This window comes from Teleopsis dalmanni, chromosome 2 (assembly GCF_002237135.1).
Source record: "Teleopsis dalmanni isolate 2A chromosome 2, ASM223713v2, whole genome shotgun sequence".
Classification (NCBI taxonomy): domain Eukaryota; kingdom Metazoa; phylum Arthropoda; class Insecta; order Diptera; family Diopsidae; genus Teleopsis; species Teleopsis dalmanni.
The window spans coordinates 54,660,224-54,684,479 of NC_051847.1; the positions used below are offsets into that span (position 1 = coordinate 54,660,224).

At 27.1% G+C, this 24,256-nt stretch overlaps 2 protein-coding genes across 3 annotated transcripts; both read right to left on the bottom strand.

Annotated features, from left to right (window-relative positions):
* Positions 1-2,400: 2,400 nt before the first annotated feature.
* Positions 2,401-15,231, bottom strand: LOC119679225 (sialin-like). The gene is made up of 7 exons (XM_038091452.1): positions 15,191-15,231; positions 6,345-6,640; positions 3,896-4,141; positions 3,382-3,837; positions 3,196-3,328; positions 2,897-3,138; positions 2,401-2,838 (listed from the first exon to the last, which is right to left on the bottom strand). Exons 1-7 carry the CDS (start codon positions 15,198-15,200, stop codon positions 2,590-2,592), a joined length of 1,632 nt encoding a protein of 543 aa, XP_037947380.1. The 5' UTR covers positions 15,201-15,231; the 3' UTR covers positions 2,401-2,589.
* Positions 15,232-19,005: 3,774 nt separating this feature from the next.
* Positions 19,006-22,460, bottom strand: LOC119679227 (mediator of RNA polymerase II transcription subunit 15-like). Of its 2 annotated transcripts, none has more exons than XM_038091456.1 (3): positions 22,239-22,460; positions 21,551-21,706; positions 19,006-20,491 (listed from the first exon to the last, which is right to left on the bottom strand). In XM_038091456.1, exons 1-3 carry the CDS (start codon positions 22,239-22,241, stop codon positions 19,118-19,120), a joined length of 1,533 nt encoding a protein of 510 aa, XP_037947384.1. In that variant the 5' UTR covers positions 22,242-22,460; the 3' UTR covers positions 19,006-19,117. The 2 variants fall into 2 exon arrangements, with proteins under 2 accessions (XP_037947384.1, XP_037947383.1); XM_038091455.1 differs by having other exon boundaries at positions 21,551-21,727.
* Positions 22,461-24,256: the final 1,796 nt, after the last annotated feature.

Below are 24,256 nucleotides of genomic sequence, written 5' to 3' on the forward strand. Positions count from 1 at the left end.
TGTTTACGTTCCCGATATGTCCCAAGCCAACTGTCAATTCTAAATACCTTACCACAAGTGTCTGGTAAGACGAAGAAAAATGTATTTATTTTGTTAAATCTCAAAGGATATTCACATTTAATGAAATATTTCATCATTTCTGTTATATATATAAATAAAAATATACATAGGTTGATGTTAGAGGACTCGAATAGACATAGACATACACATAAATAAAAATTTCTAAAAAATCCGTAATTTCAACACGTTTTCTTAGTAATATAAAAAATTTACGCAAAAAATAGAAAAAAGAATAAAAAGCCAAAAAAACAGTTGACCAAAATTTGTATCAAAATCATCCACTGTCCACCTTTGTTATTGAAATGATTAATGTTCAGTAAAACTTTTCAGATACCAACTACACAAAAAAAAAAAAACTTTTTTAATTTGCTGAAGGAGGCAGGCAGTCAGGCAGGCAGAATGGAAAAAAAATTAGGCAGGATTTCTGAAACCATGTGCGAAAATTATTTTCACATTAAAACAAAGAAAACGTGAAAAGAATTTTATTGGCCAAGATTTTTTTAAAAATAAAAAAGTTGATATCTTTATGTGTTTCATCAAGAGACAAGTGTTTAAATTTAAAAAAAATAATGTTACGGTTACAGTCTTACATTAAACAGATATAATAGGTCATTTTCACATTCCAATCCACATTTTCTCCAATTATTAGTTACCTTTCCAAGTTTTTTTTCTTGACATTTCTTATATAGAAATTTTTTTTGTATTGGACCCTGTTTTAAATTGCACTCTTGGGAGTCATATAAAGAGGCAGAGTGATTCGCAGTTAGCAATGAAAATAGCTGCTGTCAACTTTGACCCTTCGTCATTTCTTCTCTACAATTTGTTCTATAATATACGTTTGCTTCTTTGACTACAGACAACATCAAGCTTCACAAAATCAAAGATGAGAGGAGCATCCAGCATTCATTGGGGTTAATTTCTTTCACGAATTCAGTTTTAATCTATAAATTTCTTTTTATTTTTGTCATTTTTATAAAGAAATAAATTGCGAATATTATATTTGAGAAAAACAAATTATTACACACCAATGAATTATTTCACTGATTAAATAATTTTATTTTCTGCAAAAATGAAATTCAATTTTTTATATTTTTACATTTCTATATAGATAAGTATGTATAAAAAAATATCAAAAATTTCAAAAAAAAAAAAATTAATTGTAAAGCAAAAATGAATACAAAATGAAAAAGTATGCATATAACGTATGTATGTTTCCCTGATGATGACTATCGAAGATAGTTGAAAAATCTGAAAAATATTTTAATAAAATATAATTTGTTTTTAAAAATAATTAATAAATTATAATTTTTTTATTTCTATTTAAATGACCAATTAGCCCGCTACTAAATTATTACATATAACGTATAGTTAATTATTTGATTTTTCAAATAAAGTTCTTAAGCCCATATAACTGACCTATTCGATATTCATTTTTATTATAAACACATAATAAATACTATTATACATTATATAACATAAATATATTATTACATTAATTTCATATATCTTATATTTTGCCTTATACCTTATTAACGCAGCTTTTTGTTGCTAACCGAATATTTATAATTTCTAAATGTTCATTACATTGTTCATCGATTTTCTCTTTCTTATATACCATATTACAGAAAAAGTGCAGTGATGAACATTCTATTGTCTTCCAGTGATAGTTTCTATTATAGCATTTTATTTAATTAAAAATGTCAATAATAAAAATTTTGCATAAAAAAGTTATATTCGTATTAATTTTAAAGCTGAGTGAATATTTAAATCTAAACGTTTTTATGTTTTAATTAATGGTAAATAATGTCTAATTAACAATATCTAACAATAATATAATTAATCCAATTATTAAGATAATTGTCTATCTAATTATTTTTAGTACTAGTTATTTTAAAACCTAGATAATGTTTATATTTTTTATATTATTTAATTTAATTTAACATAAATCTTAAAAGTCAAGAAATTAAATGTTGTTCTTGCGTCTGTGTATTAACATTTAAAAAAATATTTTTTACACGTGATATACCCATGGCTTTGTTTATACTTTCATTTCAATAAAATTGAAAAGATAACTCAGATTTTTAATCCACAACTTTGCTATTATCTTTTACAAATATTAATTCCACTATAAAAATAAAAGATTATTTCATTTACTTTTATTATTCTCTTTCAACTTTAATAAACTTTTAAGAAAATGCAAAAATAAAGTTATATACATTTTATAATCTTTGAGGAAACATTTGCATATAAATAAGACGGACTCTCTTCTTAATTTATTTAGAAAAATAAAAAATTATTTGTTTATCTTAAATACTTATCACTGAATTTACTTAATTAAATACAATACAGTTATCTTTTTATAATAAAAACCTTAGTATCATGCGTTTAACACAAGTTTGAGATAAGAAATTCTTATAATTATCAAAACATCTGATTTAACACATAAAAATATTTATCTGAAACCTAGAAACAATATTATTTTCACACTTAAAATACTACTTATACTAATTTAATCACATAAAAAGAAATCTATCTTCGTTCATCTATCTCCTGGTCGATTTCTTCATGATCATCAGATCTTAATTTTTTATGTTCAGACTCTTGTACATTAAATGTTACTCCTTCCAACAGCTGCATTTCCTTTTGATTGATATCTTGGGATGAATTAGAATTCCATTTCTGTAAAGTAGACTCAGCAAATAACATGTACAGAACTCCACTTCCAATTAACATAACCGCACATATTATGAATACATTTTTCCAAGATTCGAAAGATTGCTGCAAATATTCATATCAATACAAATTCAGATTTAAACTACAAATAAATAATACTTACATTGCCTAGAGTTAGAACTCCAACAATGTATGGTGAAATAAAACCTGGTAATACTCCAATCATACCACTAATACCTAAAACAATGCCGGCATAATTGGGAGCTATATCAACAATGGAAGCCAAAGGTCCTGAAGATACTGCTCCATGCACCATTGTAGCAATAGTAAGGAATATTATTGCCGCTGTTGAATTATGTCCATAGTATGCCAATGCTAATACTATTAAGCCTTTTAATACGCAACCTAATACGAAATTGTTAAATAATAATTATTATTAATAAGTATTTATAATTAACTTACAAATAAAAGTTGCCAGTTTGCGTAAATTAGTACGACTCATTTTATCTGTACGTAGCAAAAAATCAGCAAACATTGAAAAAAATAATGCAAAAAGCATACGCATCAAATGTGGCAATCCTGATAATATGCCAGTCTAAAAAAAATATAAATTATTTATATATAATATCCAAATCAATCAAAACTTACCGCTCTTATATTCCAATTATGTACAACTCGGAAGTATGTGGGTGCTTGTGTCATTAATGTGAATAATCCCCAAATACCACCCCACTGTGCAATTACATTCATCCAAACTGGACATGAAGTAAGTATTTCTCGCCATGGTGTTGGTCCGTGATTTGCATTTTGTATAGAAGCACCAAGTGATTTTTCAATATAGCGTACTTCAGATTGACTTATGCGTGGATGCTGATGAGGTGTATCGTACACAAAGTACAACCAACCAAACCACCAAACTGTGCCGATTATACCACAAATGTGATACACCCATTCCCATGAGCTCCAATGCATCACATAACCGAACATTGGATAAAATAGTGCAATACCAACAGAACTACCCAAATAGGCTGTTACAAATTTACTTCGTTCGTTTGGCGGTATCCACTGAGCTGTTAGCACGTGCATTGCTGGCCAAGAAAGACCCTAAAAAAATAAACATATCTTTGAAATATTTCTTAATTTCCAGCAATTTTTAATTTACTGTTATTAAGCCCTGTATTACTCTCAGCCAAATTAAGACTTTGTAGTTCCAATATGAAGCTATAGGTATTAAGAAACACATCCAACAACCAATAGCATTTGATAAACCAAATACCAATTTTGTTCCATATGTTTTAGCTAAGATACCGCCGGGTATTTGGGTAAGCCAATGAGCCCAGAAAAACGATCCCAACACCAATCCTTGCTGATACTCATTCCATTCAAAACCATTAGGTTCATATTCAATCTTAAAAAAATATAATATAATTTGAATAATATAGTTATAATGCTTTATATTTAACTATAGTACGTATTAATAATGATAAATTAATGAACAAATTTTAAACAACATTGCGCCTTGGCAATGACACTATGTTGTCGGATTGTACAATATATAAAAAGATATGCATACTAATTCTTTTTTAATGTTTATTTTATTTTTTATTTTTTTCATGAAAGATTATTCTAAATGATTAAGTGTTTCTTTTTCTGAAATATTCGGACCCTTTCAGAAAAGGGTCCCGAATGATTAAATCTAACTGGTATACATGTACAAATGCATATGGCTGTGGCTCGATAGGAGGTGGTAATAAAAGCAGTTTTAGATATAATTAATTTTTTTTATTAACGTTAAGAATTTTTATGTTAATATCAAAAACTACTTATAAATGCAGATAGGTTAAATTTAAATTTATAAATTTATACTGAACTTGAGCATTTTTTTAAGAAATCCAAATAATATTGCAAAAAATAAAACAAAATATATATATATAATGTAAAAACTCTGTATTTTTTTTGACTTTCAAAGCCATATATAATATCGTTACATTTTCCGTGCATTGTTTCATATCATAAACATATTGATAACTATTATCATGAGATTATTTCTAATGTCGACTCACACAGACTTTCACTCTTGCATACTAATGTAGTATACTCTTCGAACTCATACATTTATATCAACTGAGATCTCAACAGACTTTCGCTTATCATCTCACAAAACGATTACCTAATGTAACAAGAACTTTTGCAACTCAATTTAGGTAACGATGTAGTCACTTACTAAATATTTATTTATCACGAATTAATCCATAAAAACTATAATTTTAAAATTCTTCACACAATAGTCACTTCTTCTACTATATACACAAATCTGATCTGCTTTTATCGAAATGTCAATTTTTTAAACCGCGAAACAGATTATATATACCCTTTCCCCACAAAGTAGAGTATAAGATTAGCAGTGGCGCTTAGGGAGACATGCTGCGTCAGGTCGAAACTCAGTAACGGGTTGTTATGGCCAAATAAGTTAGTAAAAGTTTACTTACTTAAGTTCAGTTTGATAGTAACTGCATACACTTCTTTAGAATATTTACACAGAATTTTAGAATATAATTTATATATCTATAATGTCTGAATTGATGTTAACAAAGAATTTCTTTGTTTATTTATTACTCCAAGTGAGTAACTATTTATTAACTTATTTAGGAGAGAACTGTTATTATTTAAGAAGGTTAAAAAATCTTTGCGTGATGTATGTAATACTGTTTAAATAAGACATAAATATACTTCGTAGCGTCAAGTTTCACCCTTTATTCATTAAATAAATAATAATAATAAATAATAATATCAAAAATAATCAACTATTTTTAAAATCATTATTATTATTACTTATTAAATAATGTTATAAATTTTTTATATATCGTCATTATCATTTATATAAATAAATATGATCAATAAATATGTTCATACAGAAAAGAATGTAAAAATACTTTCTTATCTTTTTTGAAAATGTCATTGTTTTCTTATCACTGCACTTGCAGAAATCTATAAATTTTATTTAAATTTACATATTTCACTTCAGTATTGTCCGATTAAGAAGCCAATAATCTTTTCTGTCACACATTTCTATTGGCAATTTTAAACCCACATACTCGTATGCCCAGATTGTCTGAAGTAATGACTTAATGAATTTTTTACAATGACTGCATTTAAACAAAGAAGTCACTTCTTCGTTCAGTATAAAAATATTGTAATATGTAATATAAAAAGAATGAAATTTTAATATCAGTCATTAGCTATGTAAAATATTACAGTTGGTAAGATTCCGCAATTACGACGCACCTGATTTTAAATAGATTAAATGACTTGCAATTAAAATAGTTTAAGTTGCTCTATAGTACGTTGCTCTACATACTATACGAGTTCTACATAATCCTATGCAATATAATTACATTAGCTAACAGCACACGTCTATGTGACAGCATAGGAAATATAATGAAGCGTAATGGAGGAGTGGTGGTATGCGTCTTAGTTGCAAATCTTATTAGCAATTCTACTAAAACTAATTGAGAAAAATGAAAGTAAGTTATTTTAGCGGTACTGTGAATGATCCAACAAGTTCAAGTTTATGTAAATATGTAAAATATTGTGACGTAAGTGCTATTTACCTTTGACCAATTTAAAAAATTCTTCTCTAGTGAATATTTTTCATTATGCAAATTGAAATGTTCATGAGTGCTGATATTATGGTGCCTTAGTGTCGTGAAACCGGAAGTATTGTCATTGACATTACCCTCGATCATCACCCTCGATTCAGTTGTTTCTTCCATGTTGTGTTGAGAATGAGGTGGTTTACCTTTGGTTGCAATCATTTCGACAATTGTTATATTTAGATTAATGCGAATCATATAGTTAACGGCGAATCCGATAAAGACCAGATACCAGAGCACAGTTCGAGCTTCCACTATAAACGGGTGAAAATATAAATCAATGTTAGTAAACAATTAAATTTATTTTTTTAATGATATGTTGTCAATTTAGAGTAATATAATAATTCTTTATTAAATTAATAAACGTGATCTAGTACAAGAATTTATTAAAAAAATGTAATATGTTCTCAAACGTAATATGTTCTTAAATATAATATGTTCTCTTTAAATGTGTTGTTTACAACTTTTTCTAGAGTTTTTTTCTAATATGTAGTTATTATTTTGTATTAAGCGTTTCAAATATGCAAACAGATCCATTAATTAAATATAAACACAATTAATAACTAGGTTAAAATAAAACTAGTTATGAACTTAATGTATGCTAATTTTTGTATTGTATATATATATATATATATATATATGCATATATTTATAATTAATTAAACAGTATATTCAGCTTATCACGATATTTGTAACACAGTAAAAACATCTTCACTGTGACACATTCAATTGAACAAATACCGGAAATTGTTCAATAAGACAAAAAACTTTAACTAGGTTATCAATATTTATTTGTAACCTTTAAAATCAGCTATATTTGATATACATACATGTAACATCATGTATTTTCTATCATTACAACGCAATCAATATCTTCTATTGAAGAAGTCGTGGTGTTAGTTTTAAGAAATGTTCAACAATTTCATTCTTTTTTAATGAATTTTTTCAAGCAAATTCTTAAATACATCACAGTTATATTCTTTATTGAGCATTTATCGAGAACAGGGCTGTCCAAAGCACGGCCTGCAGGCCAAAGGCGGCTAATGTTTGTGCGGAACTCGTCAAGATTTTAATTGAATGCAATTTAAAAATCTTGATGTACTATTAAAATAGACTAATCAACCAAGTGCAATGTTATTAACTTTAAAGAAACTAACAAAGCTTAAAATAACTTTTAAAATGTAATTAGCAGAGGATTATCAATAATAACTGTCCGGTACATTTTTGGCAGCTTTGATATAGAATGTTTAGTGTACTAAACCAGTTGCAAAAATGATATAGAATACTCAGAGTACTAAAATACTTGGAGTACTCAACAGATCAAAACAGATATTTCGGAGATGAAGGAATTAAAATGAAAGAAGTAAATCATTAAACATGTAAACATCAACTGCACTCAGCAAAAATAACTGATAAATCGATTAATAAACCTTTAGCTCATAACAGGAACTTGGATTAAATAATAATAATGTACACATCCCCACTTTACATTGTGTAAGTTCATATAGAAATCTTAAACTCTTAATAGAAGCTTATGGTAGATTAAATTATAATAATGTGTACATTCCTTATTCACATTGTGAGACCTACGATTTAGTGTTGACGATCTGTAAGTGTTTTATATTTACAAAAGTCTGGTGCATTTGTAAATATATATATAAAAACATATTCTTCCACATGGAGGCCTTATAGTACTGGTTGAAATACCGGATCCAGTCAAATACTCTAAACAGAAGTGATAAATTGTTTAACGAGTTAAGATAAGCACCTAATAGGAGTATGGATTATAAGATAACGAGAATAAATTTTGTACAGAAAAATTTATTCTCTGTACAAAAAAAATATTTGAGAAATCTTTTAATATAGCTGTGTATTATTGTAGCGGTCATATACCTACAAATGTGATTTATTTAATATGCAAATATTTTGATATTTTCTATTTAAAGATATTATCTTTAAAATTTATAAATATAAATATGGATTCTCAACATCGTATTCATATTGAAGACACAATCTAAAAATATTTATTTTTAATTTTTTATATATATTCATGGGAATATGGGAATATTTGTAATAAAAACAAATTAATATTTATCAATAAATAATTTGAAATTTTATTAAATTTTAAGGACATTGTAAAAAAAATTTCGAAATAATTGTGATATTTTGCTGTATATAAAATATATGAATATTTTTTCTAATATTATATTTAATATAAATTTTATTATTTATTCATATGCATATCAGCTAACTAAAAGTCGACTCGGGTTATGTAGTAAATGTTTATGATGATAGATATAAATTATAATAAATTTAACTGCAATATATTGTAATAATTATAATTATTTATATGGATATAAAAAAGGAATGTTTATTAAAAGAATGTTGTGAGATAAGTTTACAATTTTTAAGGAAATATGCGTACGACATTTGACTGATTATTAATTTATACTCAATTAAGAAATCAAATATTAATTTAATAAATTAGAATTAATACTCTAATTTAACGATGTTTATTTCTAATTTTATTTTATTTTAAACCCAAAGAGGTATATCAATTTTAAAGCTAATCTAATGAATGAGAATTATTGTAAACGAAGCTTAATTATTTATAGTAATATATGCAATAAGTTGATTTACGAGGGTGATAACCTTTATATACATATATATTTACGATACAATAAGCTATATTTTTTTTAAATATATTTCATTTAATCTGTGATGAAATTAATAATTATAATCACCAAGAAATGAAAAAGACGGTCTTATGATAAGAAAAAAGTGACCGCAAGTGTTATAGTCCATTTTATTAAAATATGCTACTGAACAGCAACGAATTACATCATTAAAAATAGCTCAAACCGGTTTTAAATGTTTTTAATTATTGCGTCATTGTCCTTCTTTACTGAAATACACCATAGACGATAGTTAACCATAGTTTAAAGCTAGACCGGTCAATCGACTTATTGGACTCTACTTGATTTTCATGATATAATAAGAATAAATACATTACAGACAAATTCATTAAATTAATTTAATTTAATTTTAACTATTATACATGTTAATTTAATTTTTATTTTATATTATTTTTTATTTTTAATAATAAAAAAACTGAAATATTAATATTAAAAACTCTGAAAGTTGAGGCGGATAAGTGATACTGCATATAGTATTTATATTAAAGAAATTTTGCATTCAATTAGTTAAGAAGTTTGCAATAATAATCCAATTTTAATGTTTTACTTATTTAAAGATAATCTACTAATGATATTTCTTTTGTATCTCAATAAACTGTTGCTAACTTTTTCTTATCTGGCTTCTGAACTCAAATTCGTTTTGGAACCAAGAAATCTGGTTTACAGAATTTTTATGGCTTTTTGAAGTCCAAAAAATGACATAAAATTTTTCACTATACATAACAAATGCCAGAAAATTCTACTACATCTTTTTTGGTCAATTTACAATGTTCCATTAAGTTTTGGACGAATTTTGGTGTTGGTGTAAATTGTCTTCAACGCTTGAACGCATCTTTTAAAACCAATCGCTCATTGATTAAAATTGTTTTTGAAGGAGCAAATTAACCTAGCACATTTACCATTTCAATACTATTACCTTAAAATTATTTTTTAATAAATAATTTAAGCACAGTACTAAATCCAATTCTTTATAAAATGGATACATTTTATTTTTAAAATATAAAAGGGATTGTAGATAAAAAAATAAATTCATTCGTTCGTTCGTTAGTTGGCCGTTACAGACGTGAGTCGTTCTTGGCCGCGTCGAGTAGCCTCCGCCAGTCAGCCCGATTAGTAGCGTTCTGTCGCCAGTTGGTAGTACCGAACGCCTCCAAATCGTTGGTCACCAGGAGATTTGTTTGTTGACAGAAAGTACTTTGTTTTGTCCTCATTTACCACAAGACTCATTTGCTTAGCTTATTTTTACAATTTGAAAAATGCCGCACAGACAAGGTGGGTGTTCAGGCCACCTTGACATTTGACATTTGAGTTATACTATTGGATAATCAATTGTGCTCTGCGTAATATAAACCATGATTAAGCTCAATGCTAAATCAAAGTAGTTCGTTGATCTTGAAGCCTAAAATAATTTATTTCATTTGATATTCATATATATACTATTGATTACTGTTTGTAATAATCACAATACATATCTTTTTAATATTTTAACTTTAAAACAAATTTTTTTGTATATATAGTATATGCCATATTGTAATTAGGTAAATATTTTCTCTTTTTAATAATGCAACTTATTGTACAACTTTTCAATAAATCTCATAACTCAGAACTAATTACGTTATTGATTAAGAACTTTTTGTTCAACAAATGTTAATGAACGTTTTATGTTACCCATATCTTTCTGCACTATTTACAAATATTTAAATAATTTTTCTATAAATAATGTGCCGAGAGGTTAATTATTATTTTACCTTTTTATTAATTGCAAAATAATATATACACATATACTTGTAAACCAACTACAATGATATCAGTATAAAGTCAACGCCTTATCCCAACGATTAACTGCATATTATATATACAACAAGAAATTAGAATGTTTGTTTAATAATTATTTAGTAGTAACGCAATAAGCTTGTGTTCTATTTAATTCATTTAAATATAATTTACATATTATTATTTATATTTTTAATTCAACTTTAGGTCTTTCCTAAACGAACCTTATTATAAGTAGACTATTATCGTGAATTAGTTTAGTCATTTTTACTAACAATACAAACATTTGCTGAACCACAACTTATTAATGAATTAAGAATATTTTCATATATGTGTATATTGTATTATTTCATATAATACTTTGAATAATAAAAAGCTTTAAGAAATTATTCATCAGTCTTATTATATATATTTTTGTTTTTTTATTTGAAAAGATAGTGGATCTAACGAATGATAATTACTTTATATCGTAGTGAACTAAATATTTAAATTATCTAAAAAATTCCTTTTATTTACATTTATAAATGTGTTTAGTTAATAATACTGAAATTCATATAAAATATACACATATATTTATATATATATATAATGTACATAAACACATTTTTAAATTTAATAATATACAAAAAGAAAAAAGTGAAATACTATACATTTTTCTTAGAGACAGCAAATAAACTTAGGACAATCGATATTAAAACTTAATAATGTAATAAATGCCAATAATATAATTGTTTCATTAAAGTAATAAAAAATTTCCTCTATATATACGGAAATCATATATTCATTTCAACTAATTAAAAAACGGCAGTATAATATGACACGCTTATACCGATTAATATAATTATGGGATTATTTATTTTGCGGTTTCGAAAGTGAATATAAACAAAGCGCACTTAGATACATTCGAGATTTCGTTATCGATTTGGATATTGCTATTATTAGATGTGAAATACAATATATATTTGTTATATTTTACATGAGATAACTCACAGTTCTAGATCCTTTACAGTTAATTTTTCCTAACTTGTCGATCGATATACAGCTGACAATATAACAGCCAAATTTTGACAATTATTCTTTTTTAAATCATTGAGAATTTGAGAATTGTACACATCAATACAATCCCTTGTATAAACCCACAAAGAGGAAGTTCAGTAACAAGAAATCATATAATCACATCACCCAAAACTGAAACTACACACCACATGAAGTGTATTATAGCTTGTGTCCTGTTAAAATAATATACCGTCCTGGTATGTATCAATAGGTAGTGCCAACTCTAATATCCAGAAGCTGCTTGTTGTTCAAAGTCAGGTTCTCCGAAGACTCTTCAAAGTGCCATCGTACATCCGCACAAATAACATGCTAAGAGACCTTAGAATAGATCCCGTCAAAAAATACATAAGGGACAGAGCCCTAAAACTATTCGCGAAAACCGACAAGCTGCCCTACTTAGCACTATTTAATCTCAGAATAATCACTAGATGCACGGGGCGGTATGCAGATCTTAGATCAGTAATCGAATAATCACGAAGCTTTTAAGGAATATTTAAATTAGTCAGTGGGACTCTGCATAAATCCCCCCAGCTATCAAAGAGTGAAAGTGTCCAGATGCACTAACTCGAAAAAGACACAACATGAATTAAGTAGTGCTACAGAATCAAGACCACAAAATTGATAACTCTATATAATTATATCTATATACATATGTAGAATATTTTGGATCAAACTGAAGTAACCTCAAAATGATTCCTTGGCCCAAATACCGAGATATATTTCAATAATAACCGAGATATATGGTGTTAACGAATCTTTCAAATAACTTAAATATCACTGAGATATGGGGTAGTGAAAAGTCCCATATTTAAAAAGGATATTTCATCCTAACATCTCAAAAACGGTTTTATCAAGTACATAGTTGCATATCAAGTTAGTTTATGGAAAATATTTTAATGTGATATGTGTTAAATTTTTTCCCTAAATGGATTCAAAAGAAATGATGGTTTAAAGCTAGTTTTTTTTGACGATTTTTTTAACCTTATTCACAAAAAATATAATTTTCTGTATACAAATTAAAAATAAAAAAATCTATAAGTTCTTGTCGAGAAGAAAGTTACGAGTATCTTAATATACAGATGTCTTTTTAGTAAGTATCATTTTCAATATACCAACTATGTTATATAAAAAAGATAACATTATCATTTTATTAGTATTAAATACACTAAATTACTATTGGAGGATTAGTTTGGAGGATTAATGTTTTCTTAAGATCTGGTTACGTATAAAAGACATGGGTAGAAAAAAATAAACGAATAAAGAATTAGGTTTAATAACCTTTCAACCTTTTCACCTTGTCTCTGATTGATTAATTTATTCTCAAAAATTATCTAAAATATATGAAACCTGTTATGAAAGCAAGTGTACGATGACATTTTCAGAATTGAACCCATTGTCAGCCCCACTAGACCAAATTATTACACGCCAATGGATTTGATTTCAATTTCACTTTTAGTTTCAAAAGATTTTTTTCATTATTGGGTATATAATATTTACATAATTGAAATTAATAAGTTTGAGCAAATAATCAGTAATATTTTAAATTTTCACAATTTGTGATTTAATCAAGAAATTTTTTAAATAATGCAATTTTGAACAATTTTGCTCAATTCAAAAAAATTATAAAGTATAATAAAATATTTAATATAGATACTGGCTGGGGGTTATTATTTATATCAAATATGAAATTATGATAACTGTTGTTATAATATAGTGCATATCTTAGGTTTCATAAAACTTTTTATAACTTATTCAGTGATTAAAATTTGGACTCAAGTGCTTTTATTAATGCAAAATTTTTAAGTTTATTATTTTATTATATAATTATTTCAATATAAGTATAAAAAAGTAATTAACTAATAACCTTGACTTTCTTCTTGAAGCAAAGTAAAATATATATCAAATAAAATATCATAAATATAGAGAATAGAGTGCAAAACAATTGATTCTAGATAAATAACAGAATGTATTTCGTAGGTTAAATACAGAGAGAGACTACATCCCTCAGACAGTTCGAACTCTTTGAGGCAATAGCGTAGGTTAAATTGTCCTGTTAGAGAACCTGCTAACAACCTCAGTTCTATCCTATGAAGAAATAAGTCTCTTTGTAGTTCTTAAGCATACAAAACCCTTAGGAATATTTTTAAAAATATATACATATTTTGAATTTTATTAACATAAATGTTTTTTATTTAGTACTGTAACAATATAAGCAAAATTTGTTTATTATTAAAATTCTGCAATTTAAATGCCTGGGTTAATAATAAGTTATGTTGCAATGGTTGATAGATATGGTACATATGCTGGCAGATTATAGAAGAATATTATTCACACATATTTCATATACATTTATAAAAAAGAATTAACAACATAGGCTTTATATATTCTAAATAATCAAATCATATAAAAATCTTAAAAATATAAAACGTTTTATATTAATAAAATTATATTTTTGAAAGTGTGTATATTGAGTTTTACTGACAAAAATATTTTTTTGGTAATGTAACAATATAGTTTAATAAAAAAAATTTTTTTGTTCGAAATAAAGCTTATTCTTAAAGTTAATTTATTTTTAAAATAAATTAAATGCTATCAAACAATATATGAATTACTTTTAATGGAATTGGAACAAAATAAAGGAAATAATATATACTTTGCTGACTCTTTTCTTCACAAAAAATTAGTTTTATTATTATTGAATTTTTTAATGCCCTTTATTTATTTTTAATTTAATAAAACCTTCAATAATAAAGATAGGTCATACGAAATTGCGTTCCTTGCAATGAATTATAATGGGAAAAAACTTGCTTTACACTAATTTAAATTATAGGTGTGTTACGTGAATTATACTATTTTAACATTTCGACCTATATTAAACATCTATTGATTCTGGTAAGATTTTTTTTTTGTGGAACAGATTTAATATAAACTAAAACAGCAAATTAATTTAAATTGTACAAAAAATTGTATAAAATACAAATTTAATCGAATCGCGATTTAAATTACGTCTTACTTAACACTTATTAAAGCATTTTCAAGTTCACAATTAAAACTTAAACGTCAATTATTGCAATTATTTCCTTATCTATATCCTTATCTATCCAATATCCAATATATAACATAAAAATTATTAGGCCACCCAAAAATATAAATGAACAACTTCAATTTATTACAAAAGCTTACTATGACTGTAGAGTCAAATGATAATGCTGATGATGACGATGATGATAATGATAATTATTACAACAATTTGAGTTAAGCCTTTTATACATTATTTACCTGCAGCCATTTTTTGTTTTTATTTTTACTATATAAAACTTATTTATGAACAATTATATTAATTTGATTATTACGTTAACAATATCACAGAGTAATTATATATACATATATATAAAATTTCTTCTAGGAACTTTGAAAGTTTTGGTCTATTACAATGCATTAAACATATTTTTCTCTTTTTTGTTCAATTCAAGTTTTTCTAATACTTCTTAGACAAGCACAAATCACTATATTTATATTTATCATTTCACTTAAATCGTTTAAAAAAATTTATATTTCAATAATCAAATTAATTTTTCTTTTTCTAGTGCAATGCCAATGCAACCGGCAAACGTCTTACTGGTAGGAATTCTAAGACTAAAGTGCCAGCTGAGATCGTCGTGTATCTGGAACTATTAGCGATTCTGCACAGTATCACCCGTTCTCACGTGCAAACCTGATAAGCAATTGTTTCATATAACTGCTCAGAAAATGCGAACAAACACGAGATAACAGCAGTTGAGAACGTAGAACAAATTTACATGCTCATGGATCGTAATTTGATTGCATTGAGAATTGTAGATTATATTTTTTATATCATATACGAACATTTTTTATCATTTGATTTCATTAAAATAAATGTAAACAAATGAAATCTCTTTTTTATGGATACACGACTAATCTCTTAAGTTCATTTAATACAGCATCTTTTCAACGAAGTGTAAATGTATCTATGTATGTATTAATCAAGAATAGATAAAAAGTCATTATTTCTAGAAAATAAGGATTTTAATATGTGCGTTAAAATTTAATATATCAAATTGTTTTCAATAAATATACATGAATCGCTTAAAGTACAGTAAAGTATGCTTAACTTCAACCAAAAAGTCACAACATTAATTTACTTAGTTATATAATAAATAAATTAATCTTAATAAATAATAATGTTGACTCTTTTCCGAATTAGTGCATCTGGACACTTTTACTTTTTAATAGCTAGGGGGTTTCTGCAGAGTCCTTACTGATTAATAAACTGATTAATCTTACTGACTAATTTGTGTATTCCTCATAATCTTCATGATTATTCAATAACTAATCTAAGATCTGCATACTGCTCCGTGCGGAAGTGATTACACTGAGATTAGATAGTGCTAAGTAGGACAGCCTGTCGGTTTTCGCATATAGCTTCAGGGCTGTGTCCCTTATGTATATTATGGGATAGTAGAGTCTGCAGCTTTGCTATACGCGAAACATAAAGTAGTGCTAGTCTAATTATCTGACTGTAGATTAGCTTTCTGTTCTTCGCGTTAAGGTTGTTTGCGGAACTACTTCTTTTGACTTGTATGTGCTTGTGCCAAATGAACCGCTCTTCAAACGTGATTCCTAGGTATTAAATGCTGTCCTCCCAATTAATCGCGATGTCAGCAACTCTCACGCTCGGTGGATGCCGCCTGTATTTACGAGTTATAAACAGGGCTTTAGTCTTCTCGTTGTCAATCTTATGTAGTACGAACACTCATTAAAATACGCTCTGACCACATATTAGTAAAACTGCACTGCTACAAAAACTGAGGAGAGCGGGTTACGAGGCTATTGCATATGCGGATGATGTTGTGTTAATTGTTACCATAAAATATGCTACCACCATATGGGATATTCTGCTAAATGGCCTTAATATCCTAAATAAGCGGACGCTGAAATTTGGCCGTGGGTTTAACCCCAGCAAAATTGATATCGTGGTCTTTAGTGGAAACATAAGGTTCTCAATATTTTTTCACCCTATACTCTAGGTTCTGCGATACAATATACTAAGAAAGCAAAATTTTTATATATTGTTTTCGATAGAAAATTTATTTGGAAAGAAAATATTTTGGAGCGCGCCAAGAAAGCCAACGTTGCGTTGCTCTTATGTCAAAAAGCTATTGGTAAAAGGTTTGAATTACAGCCACATATCACGCAATTTAAATATTCTTAAATTAAATTAATTCAACTCAAAAAATAAAAAACAGATGGCAAAAAAAAATGATTCCTTTGAAGTGACCAATGTGACTTGAAGCGTATAAAGTCTTAAAATTTTTGCTCTTTATATCTCTCTCCCTATCTCTGACTCTTTCCTTATCTCTGACTCTATCCCTCTCTCTCTCTCTACCTATCTATCCTTCGCATGAGGAACTGCAGAATAATGATTAATGCTCTAAGAAAACACTGTGTTGAAGACAACTGCAAAAAGTTTTGTTTTCCGCAAAAATTATAAAAAAATTTTCCAAAAATCAACTTTAAACTTTAAAGTACCATAATTTTTAAAATTCAAAATATTCAGCCAAATTAGTGGGTATTTAATGAATTAAAAAGTGATTTATAACTTATATATTGGGTATTTGTTTTTCCGTTTTTTTTTTGATTGGACAGTTTTCGGAACATCATAAATCTGGGTAAATATTTCAAATGGATCTGTGGCGACGCCAGTAGGCTATGGGTTTACTGAAATTGAAAAGTAAAATTCAATTTCAAATATTTTTAGTTTTTTAATTGAATTGAGGAAAACGTTTCTGATTTTACTCTTAAGAAAAGTTGAATAAAGTTTTATTATCATTGTTAATTATTAGTGTTTCTGTTCATTAGCAAGGTGTAGAGACCTTTGCTAAAGATCCATATTCTTCATGTAAAGTTAAAGAAAATGAAATCCTATTCGTATACTTCGCTCCAAATATCTTCACAACGAGATCATTTAATAATTCTGATTAAGGGCATATACAGAAACTCGTTTAATGGTGTCTTTGAAAACACACATTATCTAGTTCAAAGTAGTAAGGGAGATGTAAACCCCAAAACGTGGCTTGTGTAACACAATATCACAATTATCATGTATTTACATAATCCATTCACGATCGTTTTAGTACCGACAATATCACTTTTTTATTCACTTTATTGCTTAAATTATGGTTAGTATATTGTATTGCAGATATAAGCACTTAAAAATTAAATAATATTTTATTTTATTGTCATACTTAATAAGATAAAATTTTAAATATGGAAGCTTGTTTTTATTTGCTGAAAGTTCATTTTCACTTATAAATCTGTTTATAGCTCTTATTTAATTATTACGAATCATTTGTTGTTTTACACTTTATGAACGCAAATATAGCAAGTATTAGCAAATATGTTTTAATATAAATTTTTGTCCTTTATTCTTATTTTATAAAATATTTAAATAGATAATGCTATAGACAAAAATTCAAAATAACTCTATATGATGATGATGATATCATCATATATACATACTGATAATTCATCAGTACATTAATTTTGAAAATTAATAATACAATTGAAAAGAAATTTTTTAATTCAAACAGACAATTTATTTGATTTATATTACAAATATGTTTATTTACAAACTTTATTTGTTACTTACGAGTAAATACCATACATATTTAAATTATATTTCATATTAATTCATAATCAAAATATTATTATTTATGTCGCATGCCACATTATATTGAATACCGCAGACATATACTGCATTACAGATGTACATACACTTTATACAGATCTTTATGACAAAATAAAAATAATTTCAATACATGTGTTATAATATATTATATACTAGTTTACTTGCATAAATTTCAAATATTTTCGTAACAAGTAAATTCTTTATTCCCTACATTTTATATTTTTAATATATGCCAGTGTAGTTTCATTCAGCATTTTTTAATTAAACAATTTCAAAAGAAAAAACCTAATTACAATTTTAAAATGTAATTATTTTACACAAAATAATAAAAAAATGTATTATAAATTTATCAAATGTTAACAAATGATCATGTTAATAATAATAATTTTTTGTTTATATTATTAATATTATGCTTATAACTAACAATTGCCACCTTCCTGCAATAAAGTTGTTGGAAAGCGTGCCTCCCACGCGGCCTCCCATAAGCGACTCAACATTCATCCGACATTTTCATAGGCCATTGACGGCCGATCTGTACTCATTGAAGTTGGTGCAGTTGATGTACCAAAAATTTGTGGAGCGTGATGTTGTGTTTGTTGATGTGGATGTTGTTGTGGTTGCTGATGTGGATTGTGTGAATGATGTTGTTGTGTTGCAGATTGTTCGTTACGAATCTGCGTCAATGGAAACATAATTCCATGAGGCATTTGTGTGTGGTGCAAATGTTGCTCATTGGAAGGTGGAGGAGGCGGTTGTTGATGAGCGGTATGTTGCTGATGTGTTGCCTCAACATGCTTGCGTTGGTCACTTTGTTGATGAACTTTTTCATTATTTTCTTCATATTTTTTTTGTAACTGGAAAAGTGAATGTGGTATTTGTTGAGAAGGATGTATAGCTACAGTTGTCGTAGCACCGGCAGCATCACGACCATGTTGTACACGTTCAATTTGTGATTGTGGTGATTGTTCTTTTTCATTTTTGTCATATTTCTTTTGCAATTGATACATTCCATGCGATAACTGTGAATTATGGGGCAACTGTATCTTATCACTGGTTGGCGTTGGAGATTGTTTAACACTGGTAGAAGTTGACGATTGTGAATTAGTTTTTTCTTGTTTAATTGGCATCTTTTTTTGATATTTCTTCAACACCTGTATGAGTTCGGCTTTCACATCAAGACGTATTTCCTCCGGAACACGTTTAAATTCATCATATAATGAAAGCAAAAATAATTTATCAGGATCACGGCTTTTTCGTTTTTTAGATTTTTTTGGAAATGCTTCCTGTATAAGCTGTAATAATTTCTCTTCAAACACTGTTTCACGTTGAATAGGGGTAGTGGTATGTTGTTGTCGGCGCAATAAATGTGGATGAAGGCCACCATGAAATGCAGGATGTTGAGGCAAATTACTATGTTGTTGTGATGTGCCTGCACCAGTATTGTGATCACCATTATGAGTTTGCAATTGACCCAAGCCGGAATTTTGAAAAGAGTTTCCATGTGTATCCGTGTGATTTGATGAACCCGCTGCGTCATTGGTCTCGCCATCATTGGTATGATGATCTTGTTGCTGTTGTGCAGCATGTTGTTGTTCTTTAGGATGTTGCATATGCTGATGTTGGCCATTTGCAGCTGCTGTCAAGATAGCATCACAAAAATGTTCTGGCACATAATCAAAATTAGACATAAATGTTTCTGGTTTTAGTTCACCATTCATTTCTTCGTAAAAATATTCTGTTCCAACAATATCAATAATATCGTTATCTTCTTGATTCAATTCGATACCAGGAGGGGGTGAACCACCTGCAAGTTGGCAACGCTTTAGCTCGGCAAGTTTTTTTCGCGTTGTTAAACGCATATCTCTCCAACACTAGATTCAAAAAAAAAGGCATTTAAAATTATTATGTATAAAAAATAGTAATTCAAATATAGAAAATATTATAAACTATTTCAGAGATACTGTTAACACATTTTTTCTTAAACTCTTTCGAAAATGAGTACATTAGGGTATAACATAATTAATATTTTTTATTTATAAGCTTACTGGTAAGAAGTTTTTTATTATCACAATATAAGCATAAAACATATTAAATAAATTTGACAATAACAATGAAATAACGATTAGTGTTAGTACAAAAATCTAATACGTTACAGATAAGTATATGCCTTATTAAGTTCCATGTGAGTGTCAACCATAATTATGTAAAAAAAAATTAATTAATTGTTATTATAATAAAAGCGATAACCCAATATGTACAGTAATAATACATTATATATATGAATTCCTGAGCATATAGCCTTATGGTTTCCAAAACTTACGACTAATAGCTTACTATTTTACTTATAACTTAAAAACTGAGTTGCGCAGTCTATATAACGTATATAGCCAAATGATTTAATTTCTTATGACAATATGAAATATATATTCAAATATTTAATATTCACTCGTCATTTTTATCATCAGATAAAAAGGTTCCGCTTAACCCTTTCATTAGGGACCCAAAAACACCCAACAACAACACTCAAATGTGATCAAAAATTTAAATATATAATATTATTTTTATTTAAATAATATAATGAAACTATTAGTTTCTTTGATAACTATATCTAAATTAATACTAAATCGAACGGCGCTCATCATATTAGATTTATATAATCTATAGCAATCAGTTTAAATAATTCAGTTTATATATATGAACTTTTTAAAATATAATCATTCGATTTTAGTCATTCAGACAAACATTTAAAGTTCTTCCACTAAATGTCATCGACTCATTTGACATAAAATTTGAACAATATCGAAATCTTAGTTTATATAAGATTACATATAATTTAATTAATATTACATCTCATTTCTTCACCATAAACAATTTTTTTATTATAATATAATTTGTTTTTTATATAATTCTTTAAATGATTCTAACAATACCTTTTTCCATTGAATTATTGTTTTTTTGGGGCCAATGGTGTTTAAAGCAGATTGTATCTTTTCCCAATACCATTCCTTCTCTTTTTTGCCTTCCATATATTTGGTCTCACGCAAAAGAGTTATTAACATTTTCTTCTGGGGCTTGGTCACACGATCCTTGAATAAAATATTGAAAACCTTAAATTAAAAAACGAAAAGGCGAGATATGGATACTTCACACAACAATATTTATTTAAAGAAAAAAAAAACTATAATAAAATTTGCTTACGATATAAGTAAATGTAAATGAGTTTACAAAATAACTTTATAATATTTAATGTGTACTAAGGTATATCCTATTAAAAACAAAATAAAAGTTTTTATTGTAGTTTCACTAGTGGCGGAAATATTTACGTCATAATATATTAAATGAATATCAAATTTTTAAGTCATTATTATTTGCAACAAAAATTTCTATATATTCTATTATTATTTATTTACAAAATTTAGTTAAGCGGTGTAGTTAATAAATTTTATTTTTACTTCTACTTGACAGTCGGATTGTCGGGTGCTCCGCTAGGCACGACACTTGCTGTCAATTTTCTACAATACTTCGTCTCTATACAAAGAATTGCTTCTTTACTCGAGAAAACAAATAGTTGTATATTTTAAAATTCTAATTTAATTAATAAACAATTTATTAACTTACCATTATATCTTTTCCAGTTGGGACCTTTATCACTTACATATATCAAATTTTTTAATAATTTTTAATAAATATTCTTCAAACCAAAATGTTTTTCACTTCAACTTCGTTGTCGTCGTTTTTCTATGTCCGTCGGGCCGCTTTTGCTGTGTGAGTCGTACGGCACATCGCACCCGTCGTCGGTCATATTTTATACGTATGTGTTTTTGGAACGAAATTCACAGGTTATTTCAACAACTTATTATTCATAAATTATTATAAAAATTTTTACTACATATTTAGTTTGCTTATTCTTTTGGTTTTGATTATCTTTTATTAAGAAAAATTCAATGAAATATTTCAGTAATTTTTAATATAATGCTTTAGGAAAATTATTTTGATAAAACTTACAACCATAATCTGTCTTATATAGTTAATAAGGCAGTTATATACCATTCTGTAGCTATCTGGAAATTTATATTATACAATTTATTGACTCTTTTTCTGTCGGTATGTCTTAGCGCCTTTTTGACGTTTTTCGCTGTCTTTATTTTGACGTTTTGTCGATTAGTTGTAGATACTAAGGAAATTATATTGTTTTGGGAAATTTGGGGACATATTTAAATATTGTATTCAAACAAAATACTTGTTGCTTATATGGTTAAATTTAAATTCACTTTAATATTTTAAAACATTTTTACAAAACAATAAAATTCTTTAAATATCTAACTAAAAAAAAATGAGAATTTTTATTTTATTGTCTTTTAAATAATAAGTAAAAACCGTAAGATTTACTTATTTTATATATTATGTACATATACAGATCCTAAGTTTTGTAATGTCGTGGATGTTAAAAAATATCCATACCATTTGTTTGTAATCATTTTTATAAATAAATTACTATCCGACTTACTTTCTCCACACATATAATAGACTGAGCGTCCTTGTTATAAATAACAAATCCTACCCGATTTCATACACGCCTGTCGCATAAGGTACGCAAACAACTCTGCTTTAATAGAAAAATCCGGCTTATTTAGCGTAAAGTCCTCTGCGATTGCACCCATTATTTTGTCATATGTATATAGTTATTTATGTGAGCTATATGACCTATCTTTTACTTTTTTTACCGTCTACCATCTTTCTTCTAGTTATATATTAGCATGACCTTCCAAATGTCTCTTACTCGATTTCTACCAGTCGATTCGTTGACTATCATTTCTTTGTACGATTGCGGTTTTCGAGATCACAGTTATAAAGTCTATACTTTAACATCACAGAAATACTATTTTATTAACTATAAACTCTCTTTATGTGTGAGTTTACCCTTCTAATCAATTTTAATTAATAAATTTATTAATTTTAAACTTTTGCCCTTGATTTATTTCACATCCTAAGTAGGTATGATTAAGAATCATTTCATTAGACTAAACTCTAAACTAAAATAGATAAAAAATAATATCAAATACAAAAGTTTTTCTCATAAAAGCGCATACCTGACACATTAGTATTAGTATGTTTATATGCAAAAATAATCAGAAATACCAAAATATGATATAGATATACTAAATATATATATGCTTGATATACGCTAAATTTCAAATAGGTGCCTTTATAATTAATACAAAAGTATTAGTTTCGATTCAACAGTGTATATCATGATATCTCAACTGTCGATTCAAGCGATTGAAACCACCGATCCGGATAATATTGTATTTTATACTCCAACGATATAATTTTCTGGGAAAATATTGTTTCCTACCTAACAGTTCATAAACAAAATATTAATTTTTTCTCAAAAAGAATAACAAATGCACAATAGGTATGGCTATATCATGTAGCCTTTCTATATTAAGCTGAATATTCATACTACTTATGATCTTATATCTTTTTCGTGATTTTAAAATTACAAATATTTTACTGCAAACACCCTTTCACACAGCAAATTAGACAGATGGAACAATGGGATATTTGAAGTGCTATATCTTAAAATAGATAGACGCTTGTTTAATTGTAGTTGAGGTAGAGCTTGCGTAATATAA

Excerpts from the sequence above, each read along its gene's own strand:
- LOC119679225 (XM_038091452.1), bottom strand. Across the intron at positions 3,139-3,195 it reads CAAACTGGCAACTTTTATTT|GTTGCGTATTAAAAGGCTTA; the intron begins GTAAGTTAATTA and ends ATTTCGTATTAG. Across the intron at positions 2,839-2,896 it reads GAGTTCTAACTCTAGGCAAT|CAATCTTTCGAATCTTGGAA; the intron begins GTAAGTATTATT and ends GAATATTTGCAG.
- LOC119679227 (XM_038091455.1), bottom strand. Across the intron at positions 20,492-21,550 it reads CAATAATTCAATGGAAAAAG|TGTTGGAGAGATATGCGTTT; the intron begins GTATTGTTAGAA and ends TTTTGAATCTAG.